General features: G+C 38.6%; 1 protein-coding gene across 6 annotated transcripts; it reads right to left on the reverse strand.

Moving 5' to 3' along the window:
• Window positions 1-75: 75 nt before the first annotated feature.
• On the reverse strand, window positions 76-27,482 carry LOC116268552 (nexilin). Of its 6 annotated transcripts, XM_031662159.1 has the most exons (13): window positions 27,404-27,482; window positions 25,777-25,968; window positions 25,495-25,573; window positions 25,260-25,408; window positions 20,104-20,145; window positions 18,727-18,924; window positions 18,450-18,626; window positions 15,471-15,659; window positions 11,493-11,690; window positions 7,939-8,160; window positions 1,746-1,931; window positions 1,131-1,488; window positions 76-1,049 (listed from the first exon to the last, which is right to left on the reverse strand). In XM_031662159.1, exons 1-13 carry the CDS (start codon window positions 27,428-27,430, stop codon window positions 1,036-1,038), a joined length of 2,031 nt encoding a protein of 676 aa, XP_031518019.1. In that variant the 5' UTR covers window positions 27,431-27,482; the 3' UTR covers window positions 76-1,035. The 6 variants fall into 6 exon arrangements, with proteins under 6 accessions (XP_031518019.1, XP_031518020.1, XP_031518023.1 ...); XM_031662160.1 differs by having other exon boundaries at window positions 76-1,488; XM_031662162.1 differs by lacking the exon at window positions 25,777-25,968 and having other exon boundaries at window positions 414-1,049.

Below are 27,482 nucleotides of genomic sequence, written 5' to 3' on the forward strand. Positions count from 1 at the left end.
AAAAGATGATTTTTTAAAAGTTCTAATGATAAAGGGGTACCATCTGGTTGCACAAGTCTTAAAATACAGAAAGACTTTTAAATACAGAAGTTACTTTATTTGGGTTCACATTGTAAAATAAAATTGTCTTCCAGAAAATTAAAATATAAAACAACTTAATAGAACATAATAGCTAATTATTTACAAACTCATTTTAAAGACTAGAATTTTAAATTGAAGGTTGTTCCACTTTTTCCCTAAGTCTGATACACTTAGATCTTGAAACCTTCAGCTATGTTGAAAGTGTTTTCTCTTCTGTGAACTATTAATACAAAGTTTTTTTATTAAAATATAATTTGCTCAGGCAGGATCACATAAATTTGCTTTATAAATTTAATTATATATTACGTTCGAAAAATAACATGTTTAATATCCTCAACACTCAACACTGTATAGGCAGTCTTTCTTAAAAGTCCTTTAATTTTTGTTTTTCTCCATGCTCCTCCCCTTTTCCTCTAAAAGGAGTGACACTTTTCCCCACCCCGCTTCAATATATCTGCTTCAGAAAGACTTTGAAACAACCACCAAAATGGTATACTACTAAAGAAAAAGTCCACTCAAATTGATAGGTTCCAAATTAATTATCTCAGCTATTTCAGCCTAATTTTAGGTGTAAAAAGCTCAGAAATGCCATTCCTTCATGCAAAATAATGTATTCTACTTAGGGGTGTGTGTGTGTGTGTTTTTAACATAGTTGCTGTAAACGTCTATGGGAAATACACAGCCTTTATAATAGGTTCTGACAGAATAATTAATCACCCCCCCAGTAAGTACATTTTATTGACTGTTACTGCATAATAGGCGATAAATCTGATGCTTATTTGGAAAAGAAGAAGGCATTCTTTAGATGAGCTGTGTTTTGAAGACTGTTACGAAAAGGAATAAGAAGTCAACATAGTGGCACTCCTGGTTTCCTTTTTTGGCCCCACCACAGAAAAGATGGATGTAGTAAGAAAGCTGGAGTGAAAGTAAGTTCCAAGGAGAGGGAAGGGGAGCCTAGTAGTCATCAGCTAAAAAAGAGAAGAAGAAAAGTGATTTTAAGGAAAAAAAAAAATTAATAAAATAAAAGATAAAAAGTGATTAATTCTTACTTTCAATGGTAAGAATACAGGTACTAGCTGCAGATCCTTTATTGTTGACTGCTTTACACATATACTCTCCTCCATCTTCTGGGAAAGTTTCTGGTAAGTAAAGGCAGTAAGTTTCTCCCCTTTCAATATATTGATAGTCTTCTCCATCCTGCAATATTTCTCCTTCAAACCACCATGTAATTTCTGGTTTGGGTTCTCCTGTTACTTTAACAGTAAATCTGACTGGCTCACTGTCTACAACTGACGTGTTTTTAAGAGGCTTCTTGAACCATGGAGCTCCTGATCTGGTTTGCTCTTCATCTTCAGTAGTGGAGCCATTCATGATGCTACCTTCTTCCTCCTCCTCCTCTTCTCTTTTCTATATTAAAATAAATGGATTCAGGTTGGCATTTATAATACAGTATTTTCAGGGCAGCGATTTAGTAACAATTTTGAAGTGAAATTTGTTTTTTAAGTAAAGAACATAAAAGTATGCCTACTACAAAGTGTACTTAACAGTACATTCCAGTGACTTGAAAGAAAGCTATTAAAACATTTTTTTTAACCCACCTAATTATAAAACTATGGGTTTTAAGAGGGCATCTTTGGAAAATAAAGGATATGTAAGCCTGGTACCTTTTGTAGTGCTGCATCAATTTCCCTTTGTTCAAACTGCATGCGTAGTAACTTTTGTTCTTCAATTCTTCTTTGTTCTTCTTCTTCTCTTGCCTTAGCCATTTGTTCAAATCTAGCTTTCATATTCACTTTGTGAGTAAATGGAGCCTCGCTTTTTCTTGCAGGCCTAACATCAACATCATCTTCCTGCAAGAAAGTGGGCCAAGATTAACAATTGCTTGCCTTCTAAAAACAAAGTTTCTAAAGTTGTTGCTTAGAAGCACAAAATGATTAACATGTTTGTAATGCATATTTTGGCTACACTGCAGACACTCAGATTTTTTCTGACTCCCCAGTTCAGGAAAAGTGATAGGTATATTTAATGAAGCATTCTCTTAGTTATAGTCTTTTTCTCCAAATGTCACTGGGACATTGGGACAACAATATCACTGGGATCCCAGCCCGTCTGTCCTACCAACTCTGCTTGGTTTCGATAGCACTTAATTGAAAAAGGTCAGAATACTATACATTCTAAATAATTGTTAAAAATACTCCCTTGATTCCCGTAAGTCCATAATTCCCTACTACATAATAGGAGAAAATCTGTTCTTTCTCACTTACTGATTTTCCTTTTTTACCCTTCTTAGAACTACGTCCCTGTGAATTCCATCCAAATAATGTATTAATGGTGAAATGGCAGGGAAAGGGTGTTTACAACTAACAGAGACAACTGTTGAAAGAGGCAATGACTGAAACATGGGGAAATCACTAAGTAAAATACGTTTATGTCATCTGAGGGGTGAGTTGGAAGCCATGGTAATAATCAAGGGAGTGATTTAAGAGCATAGTCTCAACTATCAAATACTGTGTCTAGGAAAATAATAATTTGGTAATGATAAGGTCTTTTAGAGCAGTTTTGGTGGAGTGGGGTTAATGTGGGTAGTTAATTAATGGTTTCTAAAGTACTTCAGTTGTAGTTGACTTTTGGTTTCTAACTAGGCATTTGTGGATCTAGTTGGAAATCTCACCATTTATATTTCATAGTACCATGAGGAAATTGCTTCAGGTTGCCACATGCAACTAAAGGGAAATTTGAAACAAGTGCTAGTTTAATTGTCTATATAAGAAAAATCTTGGTTCGGGTGTTTCACTTCAGTTTGAGGTGTTGCACCTCACACCTCATACCTCGTACCTCTCATTTCCAATGAAAGGAGTAGGAGGTTAAAAAAGTTGGATGGTTTTTCTGGCTCTGCATTATATTTTTTATTTGATGTTGGAAAATCATGGGACATCAGACAGCCTGCTACCTGATGCATCGATTCTTTTTTGTGCCATTATTTACCTTCAGTTGATAAATATAATGCCTGACTGGTTGTTGCTAATGAATGAATGAATGAATGAATAGCTTCTTTTAAAAAAAAATTATACGTGAAAGACTAAGAAAAATACATGTTAAACCATGATTTGCTTACTGTAGTTTTATCTGAACAGACTTCTGAGACTTAAATTTAAAAAGGACCTCTTTGTTCACAGTATACACTTTTTGTTGTTTACCAAATGAACCTTTAAGATGGAATATTTCAGCAGGTACAAAAATTGCTATTCTGAGTCCCTCCCCGTTAATAACTTGCCTTTCAGATTTTAGCCTGTTTGTGCAAATTCATAACTATTCATTTAGCTGCCTCAAACCTGCATTTAGAAAATAAATTTGAGTAAGTAAAATAATTTCTCTTGAGCTGAAAATTTATGAGCAGTCCTTCAATCAAGTACAATTGTCAACTTTTCTTGAGCTCCTAAAAAGCCAGGTTAAAACATATTTCTGGGAAAGAAATCTAAGAGAGTAATATAAATGGAACTCTGTAGGTACATTCTTTGTAGGGCATTGGCACTCTCAGCCCATGAATGTTAAAGTCAGCAGTTAGGCGGTGTATTTTCCTTGAGATACAATAGGGCATAAGATAATTTTGGAGTAGACTTTATTAGAAACTCTAGAAATTCAAACGTTATATAAGGCATTTAAGTACCAAATGAGGGGTGCATGTTTAAGTGCTACAGGAGCTGAGATGGAATTCTCTGATTAGGTAAGGTTATATAAATGAGTTGAGCCTTGACAGAATATAAACATTTTGAAGACACACTGAACGTTGATATTTCTCGCTCTGTCACCCAGGCTGGAGTGCAGTGGCATGATCTTGGCTCACTGCAACCCCCGCCTCCCGGGTTCAAGCTGTTCTCCTGCCTTAGCCTCCTGTGTAGCTGGGATCATAGGCGTCTGCCACCACGTCCAGCTAATTTTTGTATTTTTAGTAGAGACAAGTGTTTCGCCATGTTGGCCAGGCTGGTCTCGAACTCCTGACCTCAGGTGATCCGCCCACCTCGGCCTCCCAAAGTGCTGGGAATTACAGGCATAAGCCACCACGCTCAGCTGTTAACCAGTTTTTAAATGCGAGTTCAATCACTTTTAACCCAGAAAGGTATGATAGGAGGGACTTCATTGTCCTCCAGAGGAAACTCCATTCAGGATATTCTGATGGGGTATAAAAGTTCAGCCATGTCCTAATATCACATCCATGTATGCTAGAGTAACAGCAATAAAATAAGAAGTCACCTATCTTATTTTTGTTTTTCTTACCTACATATTTTGTAGGTATAGGTATGACTGCTAAGGTTTCACTACCAGTAACAAAAGGAAGTAAGTGCATGCTGATTGAACTTTTCTTTACCTTCCATGTTACACCTATAAATACTGATCTTTGGCCATTCATCCACTAAATGTTGATGTTCTCCAGAGTTTAATTCACTTTCAACAATTAACTTTCTAAGCAGCTTTATCTACTCGTACTTTCCATTGCTATCCATAAAAGTTAGAATCTGCTTCCCTCTCACCTTAGTTCAGGACCTTTGTTAGACTGCCTTTACCTTATCCAAATATCGCTCAAACTTTACATGCCAAAACTATTCACCCCAACTCCCCAGACCTGATTTCTCTATAGCATCATCTAGTTATCCTGAAGTAATGGTAGCCCCCTCCGCAACCAACTGCCCCAAAAGCAACCTATAACCCTTTTTTGTCTGTTTAACTTCTATCCATACCAGAGTCTAACCTAGTTTTGTTAATTAGGTCTGTTTTTCTCCCTTCGCCCCAACTTCATGCCTGTCTTCCAGTTCATCCTCCATGGTCCCAGAATTCTTGCATAAACCTAAATATTTCATTACTCTGACCTAAAGAGTTGATTATTAACATTGTTTCCCAGATCATAGTTTCTGCAAGATTTAAAAAGACCTTCATTAACCAGCCACAACTTATTTTTACAACCTTGTATCCTATCACTTATTCTGTGAACCTTGCCTTGTAGTCCTTTGAACCTGTTTTCCATTCCCCAAATACATTTTTACAACCTCTGAGTTAATTGAAAGGCTTCTCCTCTATCTGGAATGCCTCTCCTCTTTACTTGTAACTTTTATTCAGCCTTCACACTCACCTTAAATGTCACCTTGGCCCTGTTAAACATATCCTAGGTATATTGACTCCACCCAGTTTGATTCTGCAATAACTTCTATTATAGTACTTACAATAACGAGAATTTTTTTCAATCATACGTCATTAGACTGAACTTTTTTTTTTTTTTTTTTTGAGACGGAGTCTCGCTGTATCGCCAGGCTGGAGTGCAGTCTCAGCCTTCTGAGTAGCTGAGACTACAGACCCGTGCCACCACGCCCAGCTAATTTTTGTATTTTTAATAGAGATGGGGTTTCACCATGTTGGCCAGGATGGTCTCAATCTCCTGACCTGGTGATCCACCGGCCTCGGCCTCCCAAAGTGCTGGGATTACAGGTGTGAGCCACCGCGCCCGGCCGTAGACTGAACTTCAAGGTATGTTATATCCACGTATATATCCCCAAAACAACAGATCCAACATGTTAAAAATGTTCAAAATTTTTTAGATGTTAAAAAATAGAAATGGTGTTTGCTTTTGGCAATGATGAAAAGGTTTATCTACAACTAACCTAGGCCTTAGGCTTGTATGTCACACAAACTTAGGTGCATTTCAAATTGGTTGATGTTTCACAGCATCTCCGTTTGTCTCAAATAGCTTATGAAGCCTCTTCCAAACTAGTCTGGTTTCCCATATTGTTACTATATACTCTCACTATTCCTTCCTCTTTCTTCCTCTCCATCACCATCCCCAAGTCCTGCCAGTTTTGACTCCTGCATACTTATTTGTCCTTTCCATCCCAGCCCTAGTTCAAATCCCCAGGCCTTCTCTGACCACCCTTTACAAAACAGTAACACATGCTCTTATTTCTCTTACTCTGCTTTATTAATCTTCGTAGCTTTCATTTGTTAACCACCTGATAATTGTTTTCCACCCCTCCCGAGCCCCAACCCATGTATTAGATTCTAAACACTATATGAACAGGGACTATAAGTTTAGTTACTGATGTCTTGTGTCCAAAGCAGTCCCTGGAACATAGTAGTCATTCAAATTATTTATTTCAGACAGAGTCTCACTCTGTCGCCAAGGCTGGAGTGTGCAGTGGTGCAATCTCGGCTCACTGCAGTCTCCACCTCCCGGGTTCAAGCCATACTCCTGCCTCAGCCTCCCTAGTAGCTGGGATTATAGGCACCCATCATTATGCCCAGCTAATTTTTGTATTTCTGTAGAGACAGGGTTTCACCATGTTGGCCAGGCTGGTCTTGAACTCTTGACCTCAGGTGATCCACCCTCCTCGGCCTCCCAAAGTGCTTGGAATTACAGGCGTGAGCTACCGCGCCTGGCCTCGAATGATTTTTTAATGTATGTATCTAAGACCACATAGCTTCAGCATGATCTAGCTATATAGGCAATATCTGACAATATCCATGCTTTCTTGTTTTAGAGACAGGGTCTTGCTCTGACACCCAGGCTGGAGTGCAGTGGTGTAATCACAGTTCACTACAGCCTCAACCACCCAGGCTCAATCCTCCCGCCTCAGCCTCCCAAGTAGCTGGAACTACAGGCATACATCACCAAGCTCGGATAATTTTTTTGTGTTTTTTGTACAGATATTTTTTGTACAAATAGGCACCCATCATTATGCCCAGCTAAGTTTTATATTTCTGTAGAGACAGCGTTTTGCCATGTTGCCCAGGCTGGCCTTCAAATGACTCAAGTGACACACCCACCTCGGCCTCCCAAAGTGCTGGGACTGCAAGTGTGAGCCACTGTGCCCCGCCAATATCCATGTTTTTAAGAATCCCTTCACATGGCATCTAAGACTCCATGATCATCTCAATTATGCTTGCATCTTCATTATCTTTTGCTGTCCTTTGCACTCGTGCATGCTTCAATAATAATGAATTGCTTATAGTCCCAATAATTGGCACACAGTTTCTTCGTTCTATCCTTTTATTCAGTCTCCTCTGAAGGCGCTACCAAATTCCCATATCTGTTTTGCTAGCTAAATGCTTGATCAAAATATATTTCTAGAATATAGGTTAAATTCTGTTAAACATTATAGGATAGGAATGCTGGCAGAAAAAAAATTTCTAGATCTCATTCAAACCAGTATTCATAATCACAGAAATAGTCCTTAAGCTAGAAGGGCTGTTACACGTCAGTGATTGCCTCTTTATTTTATGTTTGAAGGTAATTCAAATTCATGTCATCAGAATTCTCATTTAGGCTCTTCCACACTGAATTACTGCTGTAACTTTGAGCAAGTATTAGACTTTATGGGTTTCATCTAAAAAATAAAGTATTAATAATATGGAGTTTAACTTGAATATACACTAGTTCTACTGACTCAACTAAAACATATGCCAAAAAACATTATTTTAGTTGTATAATTTTTTTGTAGAGATAGGGTTTCACTATGTTGCCCAGGCTAGCCTAGAACTCCTGGATCATGTGATCCTCCCTTCTTGGCCTCCCAGAGTGCTGGGATTATAGGCATGAGCCACCACGCCCAGCCAAAAAATACTTCTGAACATTTTTGCTAGCGTGAACCATTTGACATTCACTACAGGTTTTAACACTGATAAAGGTGATTTTGAAACAATGCTAGTCTTTCAAAGTCTAAGATCTACATGTGTTTTTGCTATTTACTTCCCAGATTACTGTATACACCAATGATTAATTTTAAGTACTAAAACTTATTTCAAAGCCAGTGTTACTTCTGTTAAATTTATTATTACTGTATCATAACTATGTTAAATATAAGGATAATATACCTCATGAAAATTTTCTGCTTCTCGCTCTTTAATTTCAAGGTCAATTGCTCTCCTTCTTGCTCGCTCTTCTTCTATTTTTTTCTGTATTTCTTTTTCAGACAACTGTCCAATTTTTTCAAACTTGCTTTTTAGGTTTTTAGCTTGAATAGAGCCACTCCTTTTTAATTTGATCAGTTCTTCATATTCTCTGCTCAATCCAAATGTTTCATTTTCTTCCTCTTCCTTCAAAAAAAAAAATAATAATAAGTGTTTTGCTGCCGTTTTAGTCTCATTATGTTGCCCAGGCTGGCCTTGAATTCCTGCGTTTAAGCAATCCTCCTGCCTCAGCTTCCCAAGGAGCTGGGACTACAGGCACATGCCACCATGCGTGACTCCAGAAAAAAAAAAAAAAAAATTGAATATCAGCATACTAGTTTGTACAATAAACCATCCAGAAAAATGTGTACTATTTCTTATTTGAAACCAAAAATACAGCTTAACCTCTTCTCTAAATGCAGTGTCCAAATTTACTAACTCAAAATGGTGCTACAAATTTAAGGCATTATTGAAAACATTCTACTTAAAATACTATTTGCATCAGGGAATATGGTTAAAATCCTCTGACATCCCTTGATAACCTGCTAAAACTAAAATATTCATGACAAAATTAGCTTTTCCTAGGAGTTGCAGGAAGCTCTTTGTTAGGGGAAGCCAAAAAAATAATTGAAAGAACAGTAAGCCGGGTGCAATGGCTCACGCCTGTAATCCCAGCACTTTGGGAGACCGAGGCTGGAGTGCAGTGGCACAATCTCGGCTTACTGCAAGTTCCGCCTCCCAGGTTCACACCATTCTCCTGCCTCAGCCTCCCGAATAGCTGAGACCACAGGCGTCTGCCACCAGGCCCAGCTAATTTTTTGTATTTTTTAAATTGAGACGGGGTTTTACCATGTTAGCCGGGATGGTCTCGATCTCCTGACCTCGTGATCTACCCACCTCAGCCTCCCAACGTGCTGGGATTACAGGCGTGAGCCACCATGCCCGGCCCATCTTGTTCTTTTATTCAGATTTCTTTCCCCTGACTTTTCACAATTTATTATTACTAGTCCTTTGTAATATTTATCAAACCCTAATACCACCATATGGAATGGTAAAATACTACAGGTATTCCTGGTATACTTTTCCTGGAGAAGACCTAAAGTTCTAGGCAGAGTTTTAAAAGGTAGAGGCAGAGGGTGTCACAGTCTGGGATGTTATGACATGAAGCTTAATTTCTTTTTTTTTTTTTTTTTTTTGAGACGGAGTCTCGCTCTGCCGCCCAGGCTGGAGTGCAGTGGCCGGATCTCAGCTCACTGCAAGCTCCGCCTCCCGGGTTCACGCCATTCTCCTGCCTCAGCCTCCCGAGTAGTTGGGACTACAGGCGCCCGCCACCGCGCCCGGCTATTTTTTTGTATTTTTTAGTAGAGACGGGGTTTCACCGTGTTAGCCAGGATGGTCTCGATCTCCTGACCTCGTGATCCGCCCGTCTCGGCCTCCCAAAGTGCTGGGATTACAGGCTTGAGCCACCGCGCCCGGCCCCGAAGCTTAATTTCTTAACCAAGGGGTAAGAGAAAACGTTCCTTTATACTATTTCCACTTTTTAGACTATGTGGGGTGAAAATACACGACTCATAAGAAACCTAGACCTTGGAATATTTTCCTACAGCACATTCCTGGTATTTATTTATACATTTATATTTATATTCTCAGGGTCCGCTAGATAATTTGCCAGCCACACCTGGTGCAGAGAAGTAAAACTTCCCTTCCCACGTGCCCACTGCCCCAACCCATAAAAAACGGGCACCTTCCAAGAGATTGCAACCTCCGTGTAGGAACTCACTCGGTTCCTAGGACATAAGTTGGTGAGAGGACCCCACCAAGGTGCCTGCCAAACATGCCATACCATTGCCAGTCCAAGTCATGAGGCTACATGTTAGACCCCGACCCTGTTCATGTGTGTGTCCTGGTCCCTGGCAGGGACCAAGGCTGATGCTGAATACAGGCCCCAATTCTACCTTTCTCTTCTGCTGCCCACGCAACCCGGGCCACCCAGAGGGATAGCAGCAGAGTCCCAAGAGGGAAGAAGGTTAGGCAGGGCCTTGGGAAGGGGGCTGATGAAAACCCATTGCAGGGAGGCAGGAAGGCGGCGTGAAGCCCTAGTAAGCAAAAGCTATAAAGGGCATGCTTCATCGTCCAATCAGCTTTCACTTATATACAACACACAAATTCAAAGGTAAAATTAAGAATTTCAAGACAGTGGCTGGGCATGATGGCTAATGGCTGTAATCCCAGAACTGTGGGAGGCTCAGGTGGGAGGATCGCTTGCCAGAAGTTGGAGACCAGCCTGGGCAACAAAGTGCGATCACCCCATCTTTAGAGAAAAAAAAAAAAAAGGCCCGGCGCGGTGGCTCACGCCTGTAATCCCAGCACTTTGGGAAGCTGAGGCGGGTGGATCACGAGGTCAGGAGATGGAGACCATCCTGGCTAACACGGTGAAACACCATCTCTACCAAAAATTACAAAAAATTAGCCGGGCCTGGTGGCAGGCGCCTGTAGTCCCAGCTACTCCAGAGGCTGAGGCAGGAGAATGGCGTGAACCCGGGAGGCGGAGCTTGCAGTGAGCCAAGGTCGTGCCACTACACTCCAGCCTGGGTGACAGAGCGAGCCTCCGTCTCAAAAAACAAAAAAAAACAAAAAACAAAAAAGTGCTGGGCACAGTGGCTCACACCTGTAATCCCAGCACTTTGGGAGGCCAAGGTGGGCGGATCACCTGAAGTCAGGAGTTCGAGATCAGCCTGGTCAACATGGTGAAACCCGTCTCTACTAAAAATGCAAAAATTAGCCAGGCATCGTGGCACATGCCTGTAATCCCAGCCACTCGGGAGGCTGAGGCAGGAGAATTGCTTGAACCTGGGAGGTGGAGGTTGCAATGAACTGAGATCGTGCCATTGCACTCCAACCTGGTCGACAGAGCAAGACTCCATCTCTAAAAAAGAAAAAAAAATTAAAAATTAGCCAGACATGGTGCTGCGTGCACCTAAAGTCCCAGCTACACAGAAGGCTGAGACATGAGGATCACTTGAGCACAGGAGGTCAATGCTGCAGTGAGCCATGTTCACACCACAAAAAAGAATTTCAAGACAGCAACCTCAACATTAAACCCCAAATGCAGGGCCTTCTGAACATGGAGTCTTGTGAGTGCACAAGGTGCATGCCCATGAAGCTGGCACTGTATAGTCTACATATATGTATTGAATATAAATATGCATATTTATGAACTATAAATATAAATAAATAGTAATAGCTCAGTCCCTTGCAAACCTCGATACTTTTTTATTAAACTAGCAAGGAAGGAGTAGTTAAAGCAGACTAGAAAGTACACATAATTGTGCAGACACCTGTACCATGTAAGCACCTCATAGTAGTATGCCGACTATCGTAAAGGTGAATAATAATACAAAGTTATTATAAGGTGATATAAGTAAAATATTTAGCTAATAAATATGAGTAATATAAATAGATATTTCTTAAAATCTTACCTCTCCCATTTCCTGTCTCAGTTGTTCAAATTCTTGTTTCTCCATTTCTAGCTTATGCTTCCGTTCTTCCTCTGTTCGTCGTTTTTCTTCTTCCATTTTTTGTTTTAATAATTCTTCAAAATTAATTTCCAGTTTTCCCGGTGTAAGAGATTCTTGAGAGACTGTCTTATACATCTCTGGGGAGTCATCATCTACTACCTATTTAAAATAATTCTTTTATCACTCTGGCCAGAATTATACACACTAAAAAGGGACTATTTCTTGAAGAAACTGGGATTTCTTTACTGTTTGTTTTTAATTTTGGTTTTTGTTTTTTGAGACAGAGTTTGAATCTTATTGCCCAGGCTGGAGTGCAATGGTGCAATCTTGGCTCACCGCAACCTCCGCCTCCCAGATTCAAGCAGTTCTCCTGCTTCAGCCTCCCGAGTAGCTGGGATTACAGGCATGCGCCACCACGCCTGGCTAATTTTGTATTTTTAGTAGAGACAGGGTTTCTCCATGTTGCTCAGGCTGGTCTTGAACTCCTGACCTGAGGTGATCTGCCCGCCTTGGCCTCCAAAAGTGCTGGGATTACAGGCGTGAGCCACCATGCCCAGCCAGATTTCTTAAACAGGTTTCACACTGAACAAAAAACAAGGGGACTTAACAGCAAACAAGGAATTCTCAACACAGTGTTCAAAAATAAATAAATAAATAAATAAATAAATAAATGGGAAGAATTATTGGAAAATGTAAGACTGAGGTATTTTGTAACTATCAGGTTACCAGGAAATGGTAACCATCTATTCTCTATCACAATGAAGACAAAAAATACTTTATTCATATCATGAGTACTTTGAATTAGACATTAAGATTTCTTAATTTGAGAACATTTTTAATTGGATTAAAATGGCTCTCCATTTTGGTAATTAAAGCATTTAAGTTAATCATGATTTTGTCTGAATGAATTAGATAACCAGTCATGATCTCTTCATAATCAGGCAAAAATCATTCTTAGTGCTATGAGTTTATTGTTTATTTGCTGTTGGGCTAATTTTAAAGAAATAATAATAGATAATACTGAGAGCTGCCAAGTACAGTTATAAGCACTTTACATGTATTAATTTATTTAATCCTATAACCCTATGAAGTAGTTACCAATATCCTCATTTTACAGACAAGGAAACTGAGGCACTGAAAAGTAATTGTCTAAAGTCAACACAAATACTATGTGGCAAAGCTGGGATTCAAACTTCAAAATCTTTCTAATAAGATTATAGGCCAGGCACAGTGGCTCACGCCTGTAATCCCAGCATTTTGCAAGGCCAAGGCAGGTGGATCATGAAGTCAGGAGTTCGAGACCAGCCTGACCAACATGGTGAAACCCTGTCTCTATTAAAAATACAAAAATTAGCCGGGTGTGGTGGTGGGTGCCTGTAATCCCAGCTACTGAGGAGGCTAAGGCAGGAGAATCACTTGAACCTGGGAGGTGGAAGTTGCAGTGAGCCGAGATCACACCATTGCACTCCAGCCTGGGTGACAGAGCGACCCCCCATCTCAAAAAAAAAAAAAAAAAAAAAAAAAAAAGTTTATAGACCAGGCATGGTATAACATAACCCTCTGGCCTGAACTGTGACCCTGTGGTTGAAATAGACATAGGAGAATGAGACAAGGGGTATTATTCATTTGCTCCAAGTTTTATCAAGGCAATCCAGGCTTTACCACAGAACTATTTCAACTCAGAAACAATGTTTAAGTGGTTTACAATTCAAAGACTGCCTGAAATTTTTAAATTTTATATATGCATGAACTAAGCTATAGTATGAAATCACAATACTTACTCCTGGATAAATTACAATACTTATTTGTGGATAAGAAAACAATATAAATGTAAAAGGAAGTTTTTCTTTCTCTTTAGAAATGTGTTTAGGAAACTTGGTTTTGTTTTTTTGTTTTTTTTTTGTTTTTTTTTTGTTTTTTTTTTGAGACGGAGTCTCGTGCTGTCGCCCAGGCTGGAGTGCAGTGGCCAGATCTCAGCTCACTGCAAGCTCCACCTCCCGGGTTCACGCCATTCTCCGGCCTCAGCCTCCCGAGTAGCTGGGACTACAGGCGCTGCCACCTCGCCCGGCTATTTTTTGTATTTCTTAGTAGAGACGGGGTTTCACCGTGTTAGCCAGGATGGTCTCGATCTCCTGACCTCGTGATCCGCCCATCTCGGCCTCCCAAAGTGCTGGGATTACAGGCTTGAGCCACCGCGCCCGGCTGGTTTTGTTTTAACGCAGTTTTCTCCCCTGCATTTTTTTCCACTAGTGAATCATGGTAAAAAGGCAGTTTTGGCCTAAAAATCTGTCCCGAGGACTAGGTCTTGTAATACTCACAGTTACTTCTCTTCTACCGCTTCTAAACCTGCTTATTCTCCAACAATTAAGTGCATTTACAACGTCTGTAGGATTTCTATGTAGAAACCATTTATGAATCAGGGATTACCTACTGCATGCTACATTTCAATATCACTTGTTCCATCAACATTTACTGGAGGTCTGTTATGCTAGGCATTGTGCCACATGTTTGATGAACAGTCTTGGCCTCATGGAGTGGAAAAGACAGCCATAAGTGATAACAATACAGGATTAGCGCTATGATAGAAGAGTACTAAATGCTGTAAGAATTCATGGAAGAAGGTGTTTATTATCAGGAAAGGCTTTCCAGAGGAAATGGAAAGTTATGAATTGGAATTAGCAGAGCACAGGGAAAGGAGTGAGGGACATCTTTCAGACAGTATGAAGGCTGAGTCTCACTTTGAAGAAGTACAAACAAATTTAGCATATTTGGAACAAAGAGCAGATTAAGGAAGGATCAAGAAATGAAATGGGAGCAATATACAAGAGCAAGACTATAAAGAAATTTGTTTTAGAAGTTTTTGGATTTTTACTAAAGAAAAGTGTGAAAATATTAAGCAAAACTGTAACAAAACACAATCAAAATTTCTTTTTAAAGATCACTCCTGGCTTTGCAGGAAAGAATAGGTTACAGGTAAGATAACAAGTTAATTAGGAGTTGGTCCCAGGCAAATTGTAACAGTAACTTGGATTATAGTAGTGGCAGTGGAAAATGGGGGGGAAACTGACAGATTTTAGAGTGATTTAGGAGGCAGAATAAATGAGACTTAGTGACTGGTTGGACGTCAGGCATGAATAAGAAGATAGAAGTGTTTCAGGCTTCCAAGTTTCTGATTTGAGTATCTGTGTGGGTGATAAAGCCAAATAAACACTTGGACATACGTGTCTGATGCTCACCCATATTGAGGAAGAAAACCAGCTTATGATATCACCAAAGCCAATTACAATGTATCAAGAAGGAGATGCAGGGCTCAAGTCTCAAATTGCTTGAAAATTGTTTGTCAGATAACTGTACATTGCACAAACATAAAACTGGTATAGGAAGTACAGTCATAACCTTGTGACAGTTAAGTTAGGTATCAATTTCCAGGAGTGATGAGTGAGCATTTTGGAGAGAGAAGTAATTCTGATTAAATGACTCAGGTCATTTAATATATAGTGGGTGGGATGAAAACTGAAAATAAAGAAGGAAAGGAAGGAAATAAAGGAATGAAGGAGGGGAAAAGGGAGTGTGGGAAGGAGGTGGGGAAAGAATGGAGAGGAAGAAAGGAAAAGTTAGGGGAGGAAACTCCCTACTTCTTCTTCTTCCTTGGATACTTAGTTCTGGAAAACATGTTTTCCCAGAGAAGGGAAATAATATTCCATCCTTTGTGCCAAGTGTGGCAATTTAAATCAGAATCTTCTGAACACTAAACTGAAGCAAATACATTCAATCAACTGGTGTTATTCCACCAGTTGGGAGACTTCAAAATACATTTGCCATTTCTACTCTTGGCACAGATTCCAGAAATAATAGGGTATTCTCTAAAGTCTAATGATTCTATTAATATATTCTCAAAGGTGAATTCTAATAGCATTCTCCAGTTAGCTTCTGTCTTACCATGTTTCTCCTTGCTTCAGCAAATGCCTTCTTTTCTTCCTCTATTCTCCTTCTGGCTTCTTCTTCTGCTTTCCTTTTTTCATCTTCTCTTCTTTGCCTTTCTATTTCTTCAAAACTGAGTTTGAGTTTACCAGGGCGGTACCCTTTAAAAATTTTTGCTGGGTCTTGGTTTTCCTCTTCTTCATTTACCTAACAAAATAAACAGTTCATTACTAAGAATTGAGATTCATCAGAAAAAGGAATGAATTATCAAACAAAAGGCACAGAATTAGCCACTTCACATAGGACGGTTTGAATGCCCTTAATATACTTGACCAAAATCCTCTTCCTTTTTAATGTCTTATATGATAAAATATTCAAGTTTGGAGAAATTCCATATAAAGATGTACTCAGGTTAAATAAAACTTCTCAAGAAAGTCAAATTTCTATAGATAAATTTGAATATTAAAACATTTTTAGCCAGGTGTTGTGGCGGCTCACGCCTGTAATTCCAGAACTTTAGGAGGCAGGAGGATCGCTTGAGCCCAGGAGTTCAAGACCAGCCTGGGCAACAGAGCAAGACCTCGTCTCTACTAAAAACCAAAAAACACATTATAGCCATTGTGGTGGTGTGTGCCTGTAGTCCCAGCTACTCGAGAAGCTGAGGTGGGAGGATCCCTTCGGCCCAGTAGGTTGAGGCTTCAGTGAGGGGTTACTGTTGAGTATTAACTTTCCCAGAACAAATATAAAATGTGTATGTGTGTGCTATCATTGGGGTTCAAGTATATCTACACAGCATCTCTTTGGTAGTAAAATAAGGTTCTCATTTTGTAATCTTTGTAGTTTTTTTTTTTACTGTGAACTATGGTGCCTTATACTAATCAGATAAAAGATTATTATCTAGAACTATTTTATATAAAATTCCAGCTTTATGATTTTATGATTAAAGTTTTAATTTATTATTAAATTTACTATAATATCCATTGAAATGCATTATTTAATAATACTATTTCTTTATTAAGTTGACCACCAGAAATATCTAAAATGTGTAGATACTATGCAGCTATACCCAAGAGTAATAACATTTTCAAATAAATGTCTAGAAAATTAAATTTTTATATATATAATTACTAGAACATCATTCAAGCAAGCTGATCAAGAAATTTCTGTAACTTTAAAATTACAAATATTCCATTTTTAGATCCTTTTTTTTTTTTTTGAGACAAGGTCTCACTCTGTCACCCAGGCTGGAATCCAGTGGCTCATTCATAGTTCACCATAGCCTTGATTTCCCAGGCTCAAGCAATCTTCTCACCTCAGCACCTGGGGAGCTTGGACTACAGGTCTGTGCCACCACACCTGACTAATTTTTGTATTTGTTTTTGTAGAAACATGGTTTCCACATGTTGCTCAGGCTGGTCTCAAACTCCTGGGCTCAAGGGATCTGCCTGCCTCAGCCTCCCAAAGTGCTGAGATTACAGGCATGAGCCACCATGCCTGGCCCATTTTTAAATCTTAAAATGAATCAGTCTATTCTTATTTCAATTTTACTTTTTATTGATAAATCTATTAATACCATAATAATACTTAACATTTTCGAAGAACTACTGTATATGTAACAAACACCATTTTAAGTGCTTCCTAGATATTAACTCATTTAACCATTTAAGAAATAGGCATTTAAAAAAAAATCCAAGTCATTGTGGAAGTTAAAAAAAAAAGAAGAAAGCGCTTTCATTTTTACCGTTTTAAAAATCAAGAAACTGGCCAGGCGCGGTGGCTCAAGCCTGTAATCCCAGCACTTTGGGAGGCCGAGACGGGCAGATCACGAGGTCAGGAGATCAAGACCATCCTGGCTAACACGGTGAAACCCCGTCTCCACTAAAAAAATACAAAAAACTAGCCAGGCGAGGTGGTGGGCGCCTGTAGTCCCAGCTACTCGGGAGGCTGAGGCAGAAGAATGGCCTAAACCCGGGAGGCAGAGCTTGCAGTGAGCTGAGATCCGGCCATTGCACTCCACCCTGGGCGACAGAGTGAGACTCCGTCTCAAAAAAAAATAATAATAAAAATAAAAAAATAAAAAAATTTAAAAAATCAAGAAACTAAGAGAGAGATTTAATTAATTAACACAGCGAGAGATTAAAACAGTTGTCCATGGTTACACAGTTAGTAAATGGCTGATATCTGAATCTAGACAATCCGGCTCCACAATCCATGCTCTTAACCACCACACTACACACACACACACACACACACAGAGGCATGCACACAAATACACACACACATACACTTAATAGGGCAAACTGCATATTCCACTGTAAACTATTATTCTGATATGTTCAAACACTTGAAAAACTGGACTGCTGAGGACAAGTTTACACTTATAATCAGTCCTGCACCCATGTCAGTAAGTACATTGCAGATTGACTAACAGATGAAGGAAACTAGGTTCATTGAGTAATTATTTTGCATACTTATATATTAATAACAATTTATAAAAATAAAAATTTAAAGCATATTGGGTAAAATGCCCCAGAGTGGAAACTGGAAAACAGTATGGATTTTTTTTTTGAGACAGTCTCACTTTGTTATCCAGGCTGGAGTACAATGGTGCAATCTTGGCTCACTGCAACCTCCATTGCCTGGGTTCAAGTGATTCTTGTGCCTTAGCCTCCCAAGTAGCTGGGATTACAGGTGTGCGCCACCACAGTCAGCTAATTTTTGTATTTTTAGTAGAGATGGGATTTCACAATGTTGCCCAGGCTGGTTTCAAACTCCCAACCTCAGGTGATCTACCCACCTTGGCCTCCCAAAGTGCTGGGAATTACAGGCGTGAGCCACCATGCCTGGCCTAGACACATTTTATATATGGAATATCTATACAACTGGAAAATCAGCCCTTCTATATGTAAAATCTCTTTGAATTTATAGTAATGAACCTTATCTAAAGCCAGCTAACTTCATTAATATTAATTGTAAGGTTTAAACATGTAGATTTACCATTTGCCGCCTTGCTTCTTCAAAAGCACGCTTCTCATCTTCTAAACGTTTCCGTGCTTCCTCTTCAGCTTGCTTCTTTCGGTTTTCTTGTCTTTGTCGCTCCAGTTCTTCAAAAGTTAGTTTCAATTTTCCAGGAGAAAGTGATTCTTTTTTTGCTTCACTTTCTATTTCATCATCCTAAGAAAACATTATGAAAACCCACCTTTTATTCATAAAGGAAAATGCTAACTTAAACTGCCTTGATTTGTTTCTTAAAAAACAAACAAAAAAAACTTACCATAACTAATGAAAGACACTTTGCTTCCTTGAGAGATCGTCGTTGTTCATCATATCTTACTCTTTTATCTTCCTCATACTTGATCCTTTCTTTCTCTTCACGTTCTTTTTCTAGATCCTCAAAATTCTTTTTCATTTTTCCAGATGTTTTATATGATTTAACAGGTACCACAGTTATAAGTAGTGAATCATCTCCTTCCTATTTTATAAAATGAATAATTAGCATATTTCTTCTTAATCAAAATTGGGTTTCATGGGACTTTACCTCCATAATAAGTGAATTCCATTACATTGTCATCAATGTTATTATGAAGAACAAACAATTACTTTTTACAGATTATTATTAAACATCTCCTACTCTAAATTCTTTGTGCATTGTGAGTTAATCTTAGTGAAATCCATTGCTGATGAGGTTCAAGAAGCATTCTATTTCCTAGAAGATGGAGTTAATACAGCTGTTAAGATAACGAAACTGCAGTGGCATTGCCTGAATTAAGCTATTTGTGCACTAATCCACAAAATGTGCATGTGAATGTACTGTAAATCAATTTGATGGTGGACAGATTCAGTTTAAACAAAAAAAATTTCTTCATATGATTTTTATCTCTAAGCTTTTAAATACTGAATGAAACTAGTATTTAGTGAGAAAAAAACACAGTTTTCCCAAGTGATTTATTAAACATATATATTATAGATAAAACTCTCTGGTATTTGATTGTATTAAACTATTTATTATTTAATTCATTTTAATCATATAATCTATTGTTGCCTCTGCATTTTTTAAAAACTAAGAAGAGTTATGAAATGAAACACATGGTCCTGAGATAAAATTGCTCCCAATTTATGGGCTGTAGTTTTAGGCACACCATCAAATTGGAAGATTTTTAACTTATTCTGTTAGATGAAAGGGATGACTAAAATTTTTGTGGTTGTTGAACATTTCTTCATGGTAACAGATACTGCACTCTATACTATTATATAAAAACCAAAACATAAACTCTCAGGAACTCTGAGGAAAGAAGACAAATGATGAAAATAAAATTGCCTTTTTATAAATGTTAGCGTTCAGTAATCTCAGCTGTTAGTAACAGTTCAAAAAATACATTGTCTTGGCAGAGTATCTCAAACTGAGACTAATAAGTTTGTCTTTCTAACCTAACTATGAAAGCAAAACAAAACATACTTTTCTTTGAAACACTAAGCTATAGTGTTTGAAAGTGCAAAAGTATGCTCTTGCTTTGCAAAACATACTTTTTTGTTATTTCTATATTTATAATAAAAATAATAAAAGCCCTTTTAATTTTTTCTTATACTAAAAGATAATTTGTGAATCAGATAATTTTAGGTGAATGTTTCATTAAAGGAAATGTCTGTTTACCTCTGATGCTGATTCAGTTCCCGTATTGTTTATGTCCTCAATCTATTGAATGAGAATTTCATATCATTACATTACATCAGATTTCTACTTTTTGCTTTTAAACATACAACTGGAAAGTAATTTAGTTGTGACTTATAGTAAATTTTCAAATTTATAATTTTTGAAATATGTTTATGTTGTTCCAAATTAGCCAAATATGTCCTTTATATTTGTTGTTGCATATTGATATCAATATCAATATCCAGAAAACGACATATTAAGAAAACAATCAGGCTGGGCGAGGTGGCTCATGCCTGTAATCCCAGCACTTTGGGAAGCCGAGGTGGGCAGATCACTTGAGCCCAAGAGTTCAAGACCAGCTTGGGCAACATGGCGAGATCCCTTCTCTACAAAAAGCACAAAAATTAGCTGGGCATGGTGGCATGCACCTGTGGTCCCAGCTACTCTGGAGGCTGAGGCAGGAGGATCACTTGAGCCCAGGAGGTTAAGGCTGCAGTGAGCCATGTTCAAGCCACTGCACTCCAGTGTGGGTGACAGAGTGAGACCCTGTTTCAAGAAAAAAAAGAAAGAAAAACAGAAAAAATTGAGACAAAGCCTACCTTTGTAACCCAGAAACTGAATAACAGACCAAACTCTTATGACCAATCTGTTGAGCTTACAAGCAGCAATTATTAATTTAATTAGCAATTTAAACCAAGACACATAGAAACACTTCTCCAGTCTTTGTCATTGCCCCATCAAAAGGAAAACCTATCCATTAGCAATCTAATACTTGTCATGATTATATTTTACAACATAAGTATAGGGCAAAAATAAAACTGATACAATAACAGTGCAGTGAAAGATGTAGGCTAGTTTATTTTTTTGAGACAGAGTCTCATGCTGTCACCCGGGCTGGAGTGTAGTGGCATAGTCTCAGGTCACTGCAACTTCTGCATGCTGGGTTCAAGCAATTCTCCAGCCTCAGCCTCCTGAGTAGCTAGGACTACAGGTGCACACCATGACGCCTGGCTAATTTCTGTATGTTTAGTAGAGACAGGGTTTCACCATGTTGGCCAGGCTGGTCTCGAACTCCTGACCTCAAGTGATCTGCCCACCTCAGCCTCCCAAAGTGCTGGGATTACAGGCATGAGCCAGCGTGCCCAGCTGGGATAGAATAGTTTAGAAGGGAAAATAATTCTGATAGTCATCTTTTCTCTATATTTTGACTAGGTCAAAGTAGGAAAGCTCCTCATTTAAAAAGTGAGAGCTCAGCCAGGCACAATGGCTCAAAAAAAAAAAAAAAGAAAGACTTCTCTTCCTAAAAGAATACTGACAACTCTTGTATAAATCATGTTAATCTCTCAATAAAAAGCTCCAGGAGGCTGGACATGGTGGTTCATGCCTGTATTCCCCTAACTTTGAGAGGCCAAGGTGGGAGGATCTCTTGAGCCCAGGAGTTTGAGACGAGCCTGGGCAACAAAGTGAGACCCCATCTCTACAAAAAAAATTTTTTTGGTAGATTTTTTTTTGTAGAGACAGCAGGGTCTTGCTGCATTGCCCAGGCTTGAGTACAGTGGTGCAACCTTGGCTCACTACAACCTTCGCCTCCCGAGCTGAAGCGATCATCCTCCCACCGCAGCCTCCCAAGTAGCTGGGACTGCAGACATGCGCCACCATGCTCACTATTTTTTTTTTAATTTTTGTAGTGACAGGGTTTTATTATATTGCTCAGGCTGACCTTGAGCTCCTGGGCTCAAGCAATCCACCTGCTTCGGCCTCCCAAAGTGCTGGTATTACAGGTGTGAGCCACCACACCTGGCCAAGAAGTTTTTTAAAAATTAGCCAAGCATGGTGGCATGCATCTGTAGTCCCAGCTACTTAGGAGGCTGAGGTAGGAGAATTGCTTGAGCCCAGAAGGTTGAGGATGCAATGAGCTGTGATTGCACCACTGCACTCCAGCCTGGGCAACAGAGCAAGACTCTGTCTTAAAAAAATAATAAAAATGAAAAGATCCAGGAGATACGGTGAAAAGCCAGACATGGAGAATATAGAAAAGAGAAATACTAAATTTATTAACTCAACTTTCTTTTATTGCTGCTGCTGCTACAACCTTCCCAAACCCAGGTTTTTTGTGGTGTTGTTGTTGTTGTTGTTGTTTGTTTTTGGTGCAGTGGCCTGATCATGAACCTCCTGGGTTCAAGCAATCCTCCCACTTTAGCCTCCCAAGTAGCTGGGACTATAGGCACCCACCACCACCTCCTGGCTAAGTTGTTTGTCTGTCTGTTTTTAAGAGCTGAGGTCTCACTATATTGTTACCCAGCCTGCTTCCCCAATCTCTATTAGCTTATGGTAAAATAATAAAGTATGTTTGAAGATCTTTTTTGCTTTCTTCTTTGCTCACTTTAAACCATTACCAAAACAAGAAAACATTGGAGCATACTTTTTTTTTTCAACAAACAAGGAAAAAGATAAATCTGTCTAAGTAGCCATGGTGTCAGTATATTCACAGAGACAAGATATTCAGAAGTTCAGTCATAGTGTTGACTTTCAGAAGACAACATTGAAGAGCCGCTTCCTATTTCTTTTGCTTTATAAAAAATGAAACTCCTTTTGCTTCTTCCCAAATCAACTTCCTTCTCTTTTTCTTTTCAACATCTCCTTCTTTTCCCTCAAAAGTAACTTCTCTTTTTTCTAAGCTGATGGACTTTAACTTTGCTCATCAGGGTATCCTCAAAGATGAACAGATAATATCAAATCAAGTTTCTTCCCCAAATTGATTCTAACATCCACTATATCTACTATTAATCCCTACCCACCCTGCTACCATCTTTTTTTTTTTTTTTTTTTTTTTTTTAAGAGACAAGGTCTCTCTGTTGCTGGGTGGAAGTGCAGTGGAATGATCATAGCTCACTGCATCCTCAAACTCCTGGGCTCAAGCAGTCCTCCTGCCTCAGCCTCCCAAGGTGCTGGGATTACAGGCATGAGTCACCATGTCTAGCTCTCATTTTTAATTCATTGTAAGATCCTAGAATCTCCAAATCTTGTAGGTCACCAAGACATTCAGCTACCCCCTGACTCAGGAATCCTTTTTATGGCATTCTTGCATATGGATTTATACAAATAAATTTTACAAACAAACATTCAAACTCTTCTTGACTACCTATGCCATACTTTACTCCTTATATTCAAAGATACATTAAATTATATTAGAGTGGAGTGGAAAATGTACTTAATTAGATTTGAAAATTAAACTTTACATATTTACAAGATAAAATTACTAGGCTGGGTACAGTGGCTCATGCCTATAATTACTTTGGGAGGCTAAGGTGGGCAGATCATCTGAGATCAGGAGTTCAAGACCAGCCTGGCCAACATGGTGAAACCCTGTCTCTACTAAAAATACAAAAACATTAGCTGGGAGTGGTGGCATGTGCCTGTAGTCCCAGCTACTCGGGAGGCTGAGGCAGGATAATCACTTGAACCTGGGGGGCAGAGGTTGCAGTGAGTCGAGATTTTGCCACTGCACTCCAGCCTGGGTGACAGAGCAAGACTCTGTCTCAATTTTAAAAAAAAAAAAAAAAAAAAAAAGGCCAGTGCGGTGACTCACGCCTGTAATCCCAGCACTTTGGGAGTCCGAGGCAGGTAGATCACCAGAGGTCAGGAATTCAAGACCAACCTGGCCAACATGGCGAAACCCCGTCTCCACTAAAAATACAAAAATTAGCCAGGTGTGGTGGTGGGCACCTGTAACCCCTGCTACTCAGGAGGCTGAGACAGGAGAATTGCTTCAAGCTGGGAGGTGGAGGTTGTAGTGAGCCAAGATTACACCATTGCACTCCAGCCTGGGCGACAAGAGCGAAACTGTCTCAAAAAAAAAAAAAAAAAAAAAACAAAGGCTACCCTGCTGGATTTCAGACTTGCATGGGCCCTGTAACCCCTTTGTTTTGGACAATTTCTCCCATTTGGAACTGCTGTATTTACCCAATACCTGTACCCCCTTTGCAAATCCAGGGTAAATACATTTCTTTAGTAAGTATGGCATATGCTTTGCTTTCATCGCCACTTTTCTTTTTCAGAAAGGTAATGGAAACTGAAGGGGGCATAGCAAAAAGACTGAAAGCACTTAATGTATGGCTTTAAAAGACCAGCTGATATGGTTTGGCTCTGTGTCCCCATCCAAATCTCATCTTGAATTGTAATCCCATAATTCCCACGTGTTGTGGGCAGGACCGGGTGGGAGATAATTTGAATCATGGGGATGGGGGTGGTTTCCCCCATACTGTTCTCGTGGTAGTGAATAAGTCTCATGAGATCTGATGGTTTTATCAGAGGTTTCCGCTTTTGCATCTTCTTCATTTTCTCTTGCCACTGCCATGTAAGAAGTGCCTTTCACCTCCCTCCATGATTCTGAGGCCTCCCCAGTCATGTGGAACCGTAAGTCCAATCAAACCTCTTTTATTTTCCAGTCTCGGGTATGTCTTTATCAGCAGCATGAAAACAGACCAGCATTTAAAAGTATTGTTATTAGAAGATTAGCATTTTGTTAGGTACTCATGGATAGTTTATATGTAACATTGCCTTACATCTTTGTAAAATCTTCTAACCTGTAAAGAAAAATAAGGAATGTAGACGGGGTGAGGAATGTGGATAGAATGGTAAGATTGTATATGACAGATATCATCTCACTATTCTACCTTAAAACAGGCATATTCTGCCCATATCCTTCTAGGCATCTGATGTTAAATGTTTTTCCTGCAGGTCTTTTCAGGTCAGCTACCTTTTTTTTTTTTTCTTTGAGACGGATCATACTCTGTCACCCAGGCTGGAGTCCAGTGGCATAATCTTGGCTCACTGCAACTTCCACCTTTCAGGCTCAAGCGAACCTCCTACCTCAGCCTTCTGAATAGCTGGGACTACAGGCACTTGCCACCATGCCCAGCTAATTTTTGTATTTTTTTGTAGAGACGGGATTTTGCCATGTTGCCGAAGCGATCCACCCACCTTGGCCTCCCAAAGTGCTGAGATTACAGATGTGAGCCACCATGCCCAGACGGTTAGATGCTTTTTAATAGGTTTATGTTACATTAAAATATTTTAATTAGGCAACATACTGATTAGTTTTACTTTGCACAGTTAGTTTCAGAAACAAAGACGAACTTAATCTTTAGTGATACCTGCTCAGCCCTTTTTGCTAATTCACGCTGTATTTTCCTCTTTTCTAACATATCCTGCTCAATTCTGCGTTTTCGTTCCTCCTCCGTTCTCTTCCTTTGTTCCTCTTGTCTTTGTTTCTCCATTTCAGCAAATCTACCCTTAACAGTTCCTAAGAATATATGAAAAAAATGTTTAATAATTGGTTGTGTTTCTACTTTGCAATTTAATTTGCTATTTACCCCTCAAGCTTCTTACCTGTTAATTTTGGAACATAAGCCTTTTCTACTTTAGAAGATACGTCTTCCTCATCATCAGAAGCAAGCATTTCTTTAATCTAGATGGTTAAATAAATTAATGTGAGCACATGTCCAAAAATTAGACTAAATTATATTATATGCAGAGTTTAAATTAGGTTACAAATACAGAAAAGTATTTTAGTTATAGTTAATATGAAATGTGGTTAATGTGAATAAATACAATTTAAATTAAAAAAATGAAAACAAGTATTTTCACGAGAATAAAGTAAAATAAAGTAACCTCCTGCTTTCTCCTGTTCCATTCTCTCTCTCTAATATATTGTTCTTTTCTTCTTTGCTTTTCATCTCTAGATCTCCTTTGATTTCTTTCTTCCCTGGCTCTCTGCATGGCTTCAAACTTATCCTTTACATCACCCTTGCCAAGTTTTGGTACATAGGTTTTTGGGACAGGTTTAGATGAAGAAAGCAGAATCTTCATTAGAAGAAAATAAAGAAAAGAAAGTTAACGAAAAAGATAGGAAGAAATTAGGTAAAGATAGATAAGAATAAGCAATATAAAAAATGTATATTGAAACATAAAATAGAAATGTGTTTGAACACTTTATTTGACTATCACAACCTGAATAGATACTTTCTAAAACCTATGAAAAATGACATTACAGAAAATATGAGAGTAGAAATTTCACTGTTATATAGTAATGAAATCCCATTTTGTGGGTAGCATTCCACCGAAGCTGAAAGCCAGTAAAATATAAAAATCAAATTCTGAATTCTAATTAAAAACTGTCTTTTATTGTCTAACTCCATTATTAAAGATTCAGATTTGATATCACTTGCTAAAAAGGTACCCAAACTAATTTCAGTAAATTTGGTGAAGTTGAAAACAAAGCAAAAGTTTAGGCTTTAAAGTTTAGAGGCTAATGCACATTTTACACCCTTCCTGGTTTCTATATCTAATATAAGCAAAACTGAAGGCCAGTCCTTTAGTCCTTATTTGTGGCTGAGGTACACCATGGTCTGTGGGCACAAGCTGTGATTTATATTGTTACTATTACTTCCCATCTATAACTTCCTTAAACCACATTAAAAATGTGTAAGAAGGCTATATCATTCTATATAGGGTGGGCTTGTAAGAGCAATTCCATATGGCAAGAGAGCTTCACAAAGAACGAGAATCTGGTAGAAGACTGAAGAAATGATTTCCTCCACTCTATAACCAGGAAAGCAAATTATTTTCACCACTTTGAAAATTAAGCTGATTTCTAAATGAAATTTCTGTAAATAAAATGTGTGCCTCAGAACACCAAACCCTTTTTCCTAGTGATAATGACAATTGCTTAATTAATCTGTGGCACATCCAGCCTGTATTTTGTAATCTATTATGTGTCATTGGTCATTTAAGGGTTAATTTTATAATTCTGAGGTGTCAGCAACTGAACTCTTCTTACGACAGCTCTCAGTATCTACAGTCAAGAACCAGAAAAAAGCTAAAAATTAAAAAATATACATAAGGCACTAAAAAGATTCCTTACCTAAGAGGGAATTATGCTTTCTCCTGTGAGTATAGGTCAAACTTTGTTTTAGTACTAAAATAATACTTTCTAAGAGTTATCAAGAACAAAACATTTAAAATTCTACTCAGAATGCTAGCTATCACATCCACTTCACTATCATGCACAAATTTAGTACTCATGCTTTGTAGAATTTCCTACAATTTCCCAAATGAAAATACTAGCCCAAGATCAGCTGGTGAATTGTATCTCTTCTTGTTTTACATCTTGCCATTATGTTATTAATTATGAACTCCTAAATATGACCTTTCCACCAAATGATTGTCCTTTTAGCAATTCTACAGTCAACTCTACATTTCCCTCTTTTATTTTTATTTTTTTACTTTTGAAACTTACCTCAGCCTTTTGGGAAATATCATTCATGTTTGCTCTATGTGGTCTTGGGCTGATTATGAAGCTCTGTAAATATTTGCAC

The sequence above is a fragment of the Papio anubis genome, unplaced genomic scaffold (assembly GCF_008728515.1).
Source record: "Papio anubis isolate 15944 unplaced genomic scaffold, Panubis1.0 scaffold452, whole genome shotgun sequence".
NCBI classification, from domain to species: domain Eukaryota; kingdom Metazoa; phylum Chordata; class Mammalia; order Primates; family Cercopithecidae; genus Papio; species Papio anubis.

Excerpts from the sequence above, each read along its gene's own strand:
- LOC116268552 (XM_031662159.1), bottom strand. The coding sequence starts at position 27,430 with ATGAATGATATTTCCCAAAAGGCTGAG. Across the intron at positions 18,925-20,103 it reads GAACTGAATCAGCATCAGAG|GAAGGAGATGATTCACTACT; the intron begins GTAAACAGACAT and ends TTTATAAAATAG. Across the intron at positions 1,932-7,938 it reads AAGCAGAAAATTTTCATGAG|GAAGATGATGTTGATGTTAG; the intron begins GTATATTATCCT and ends ACTTTCTTGCAG.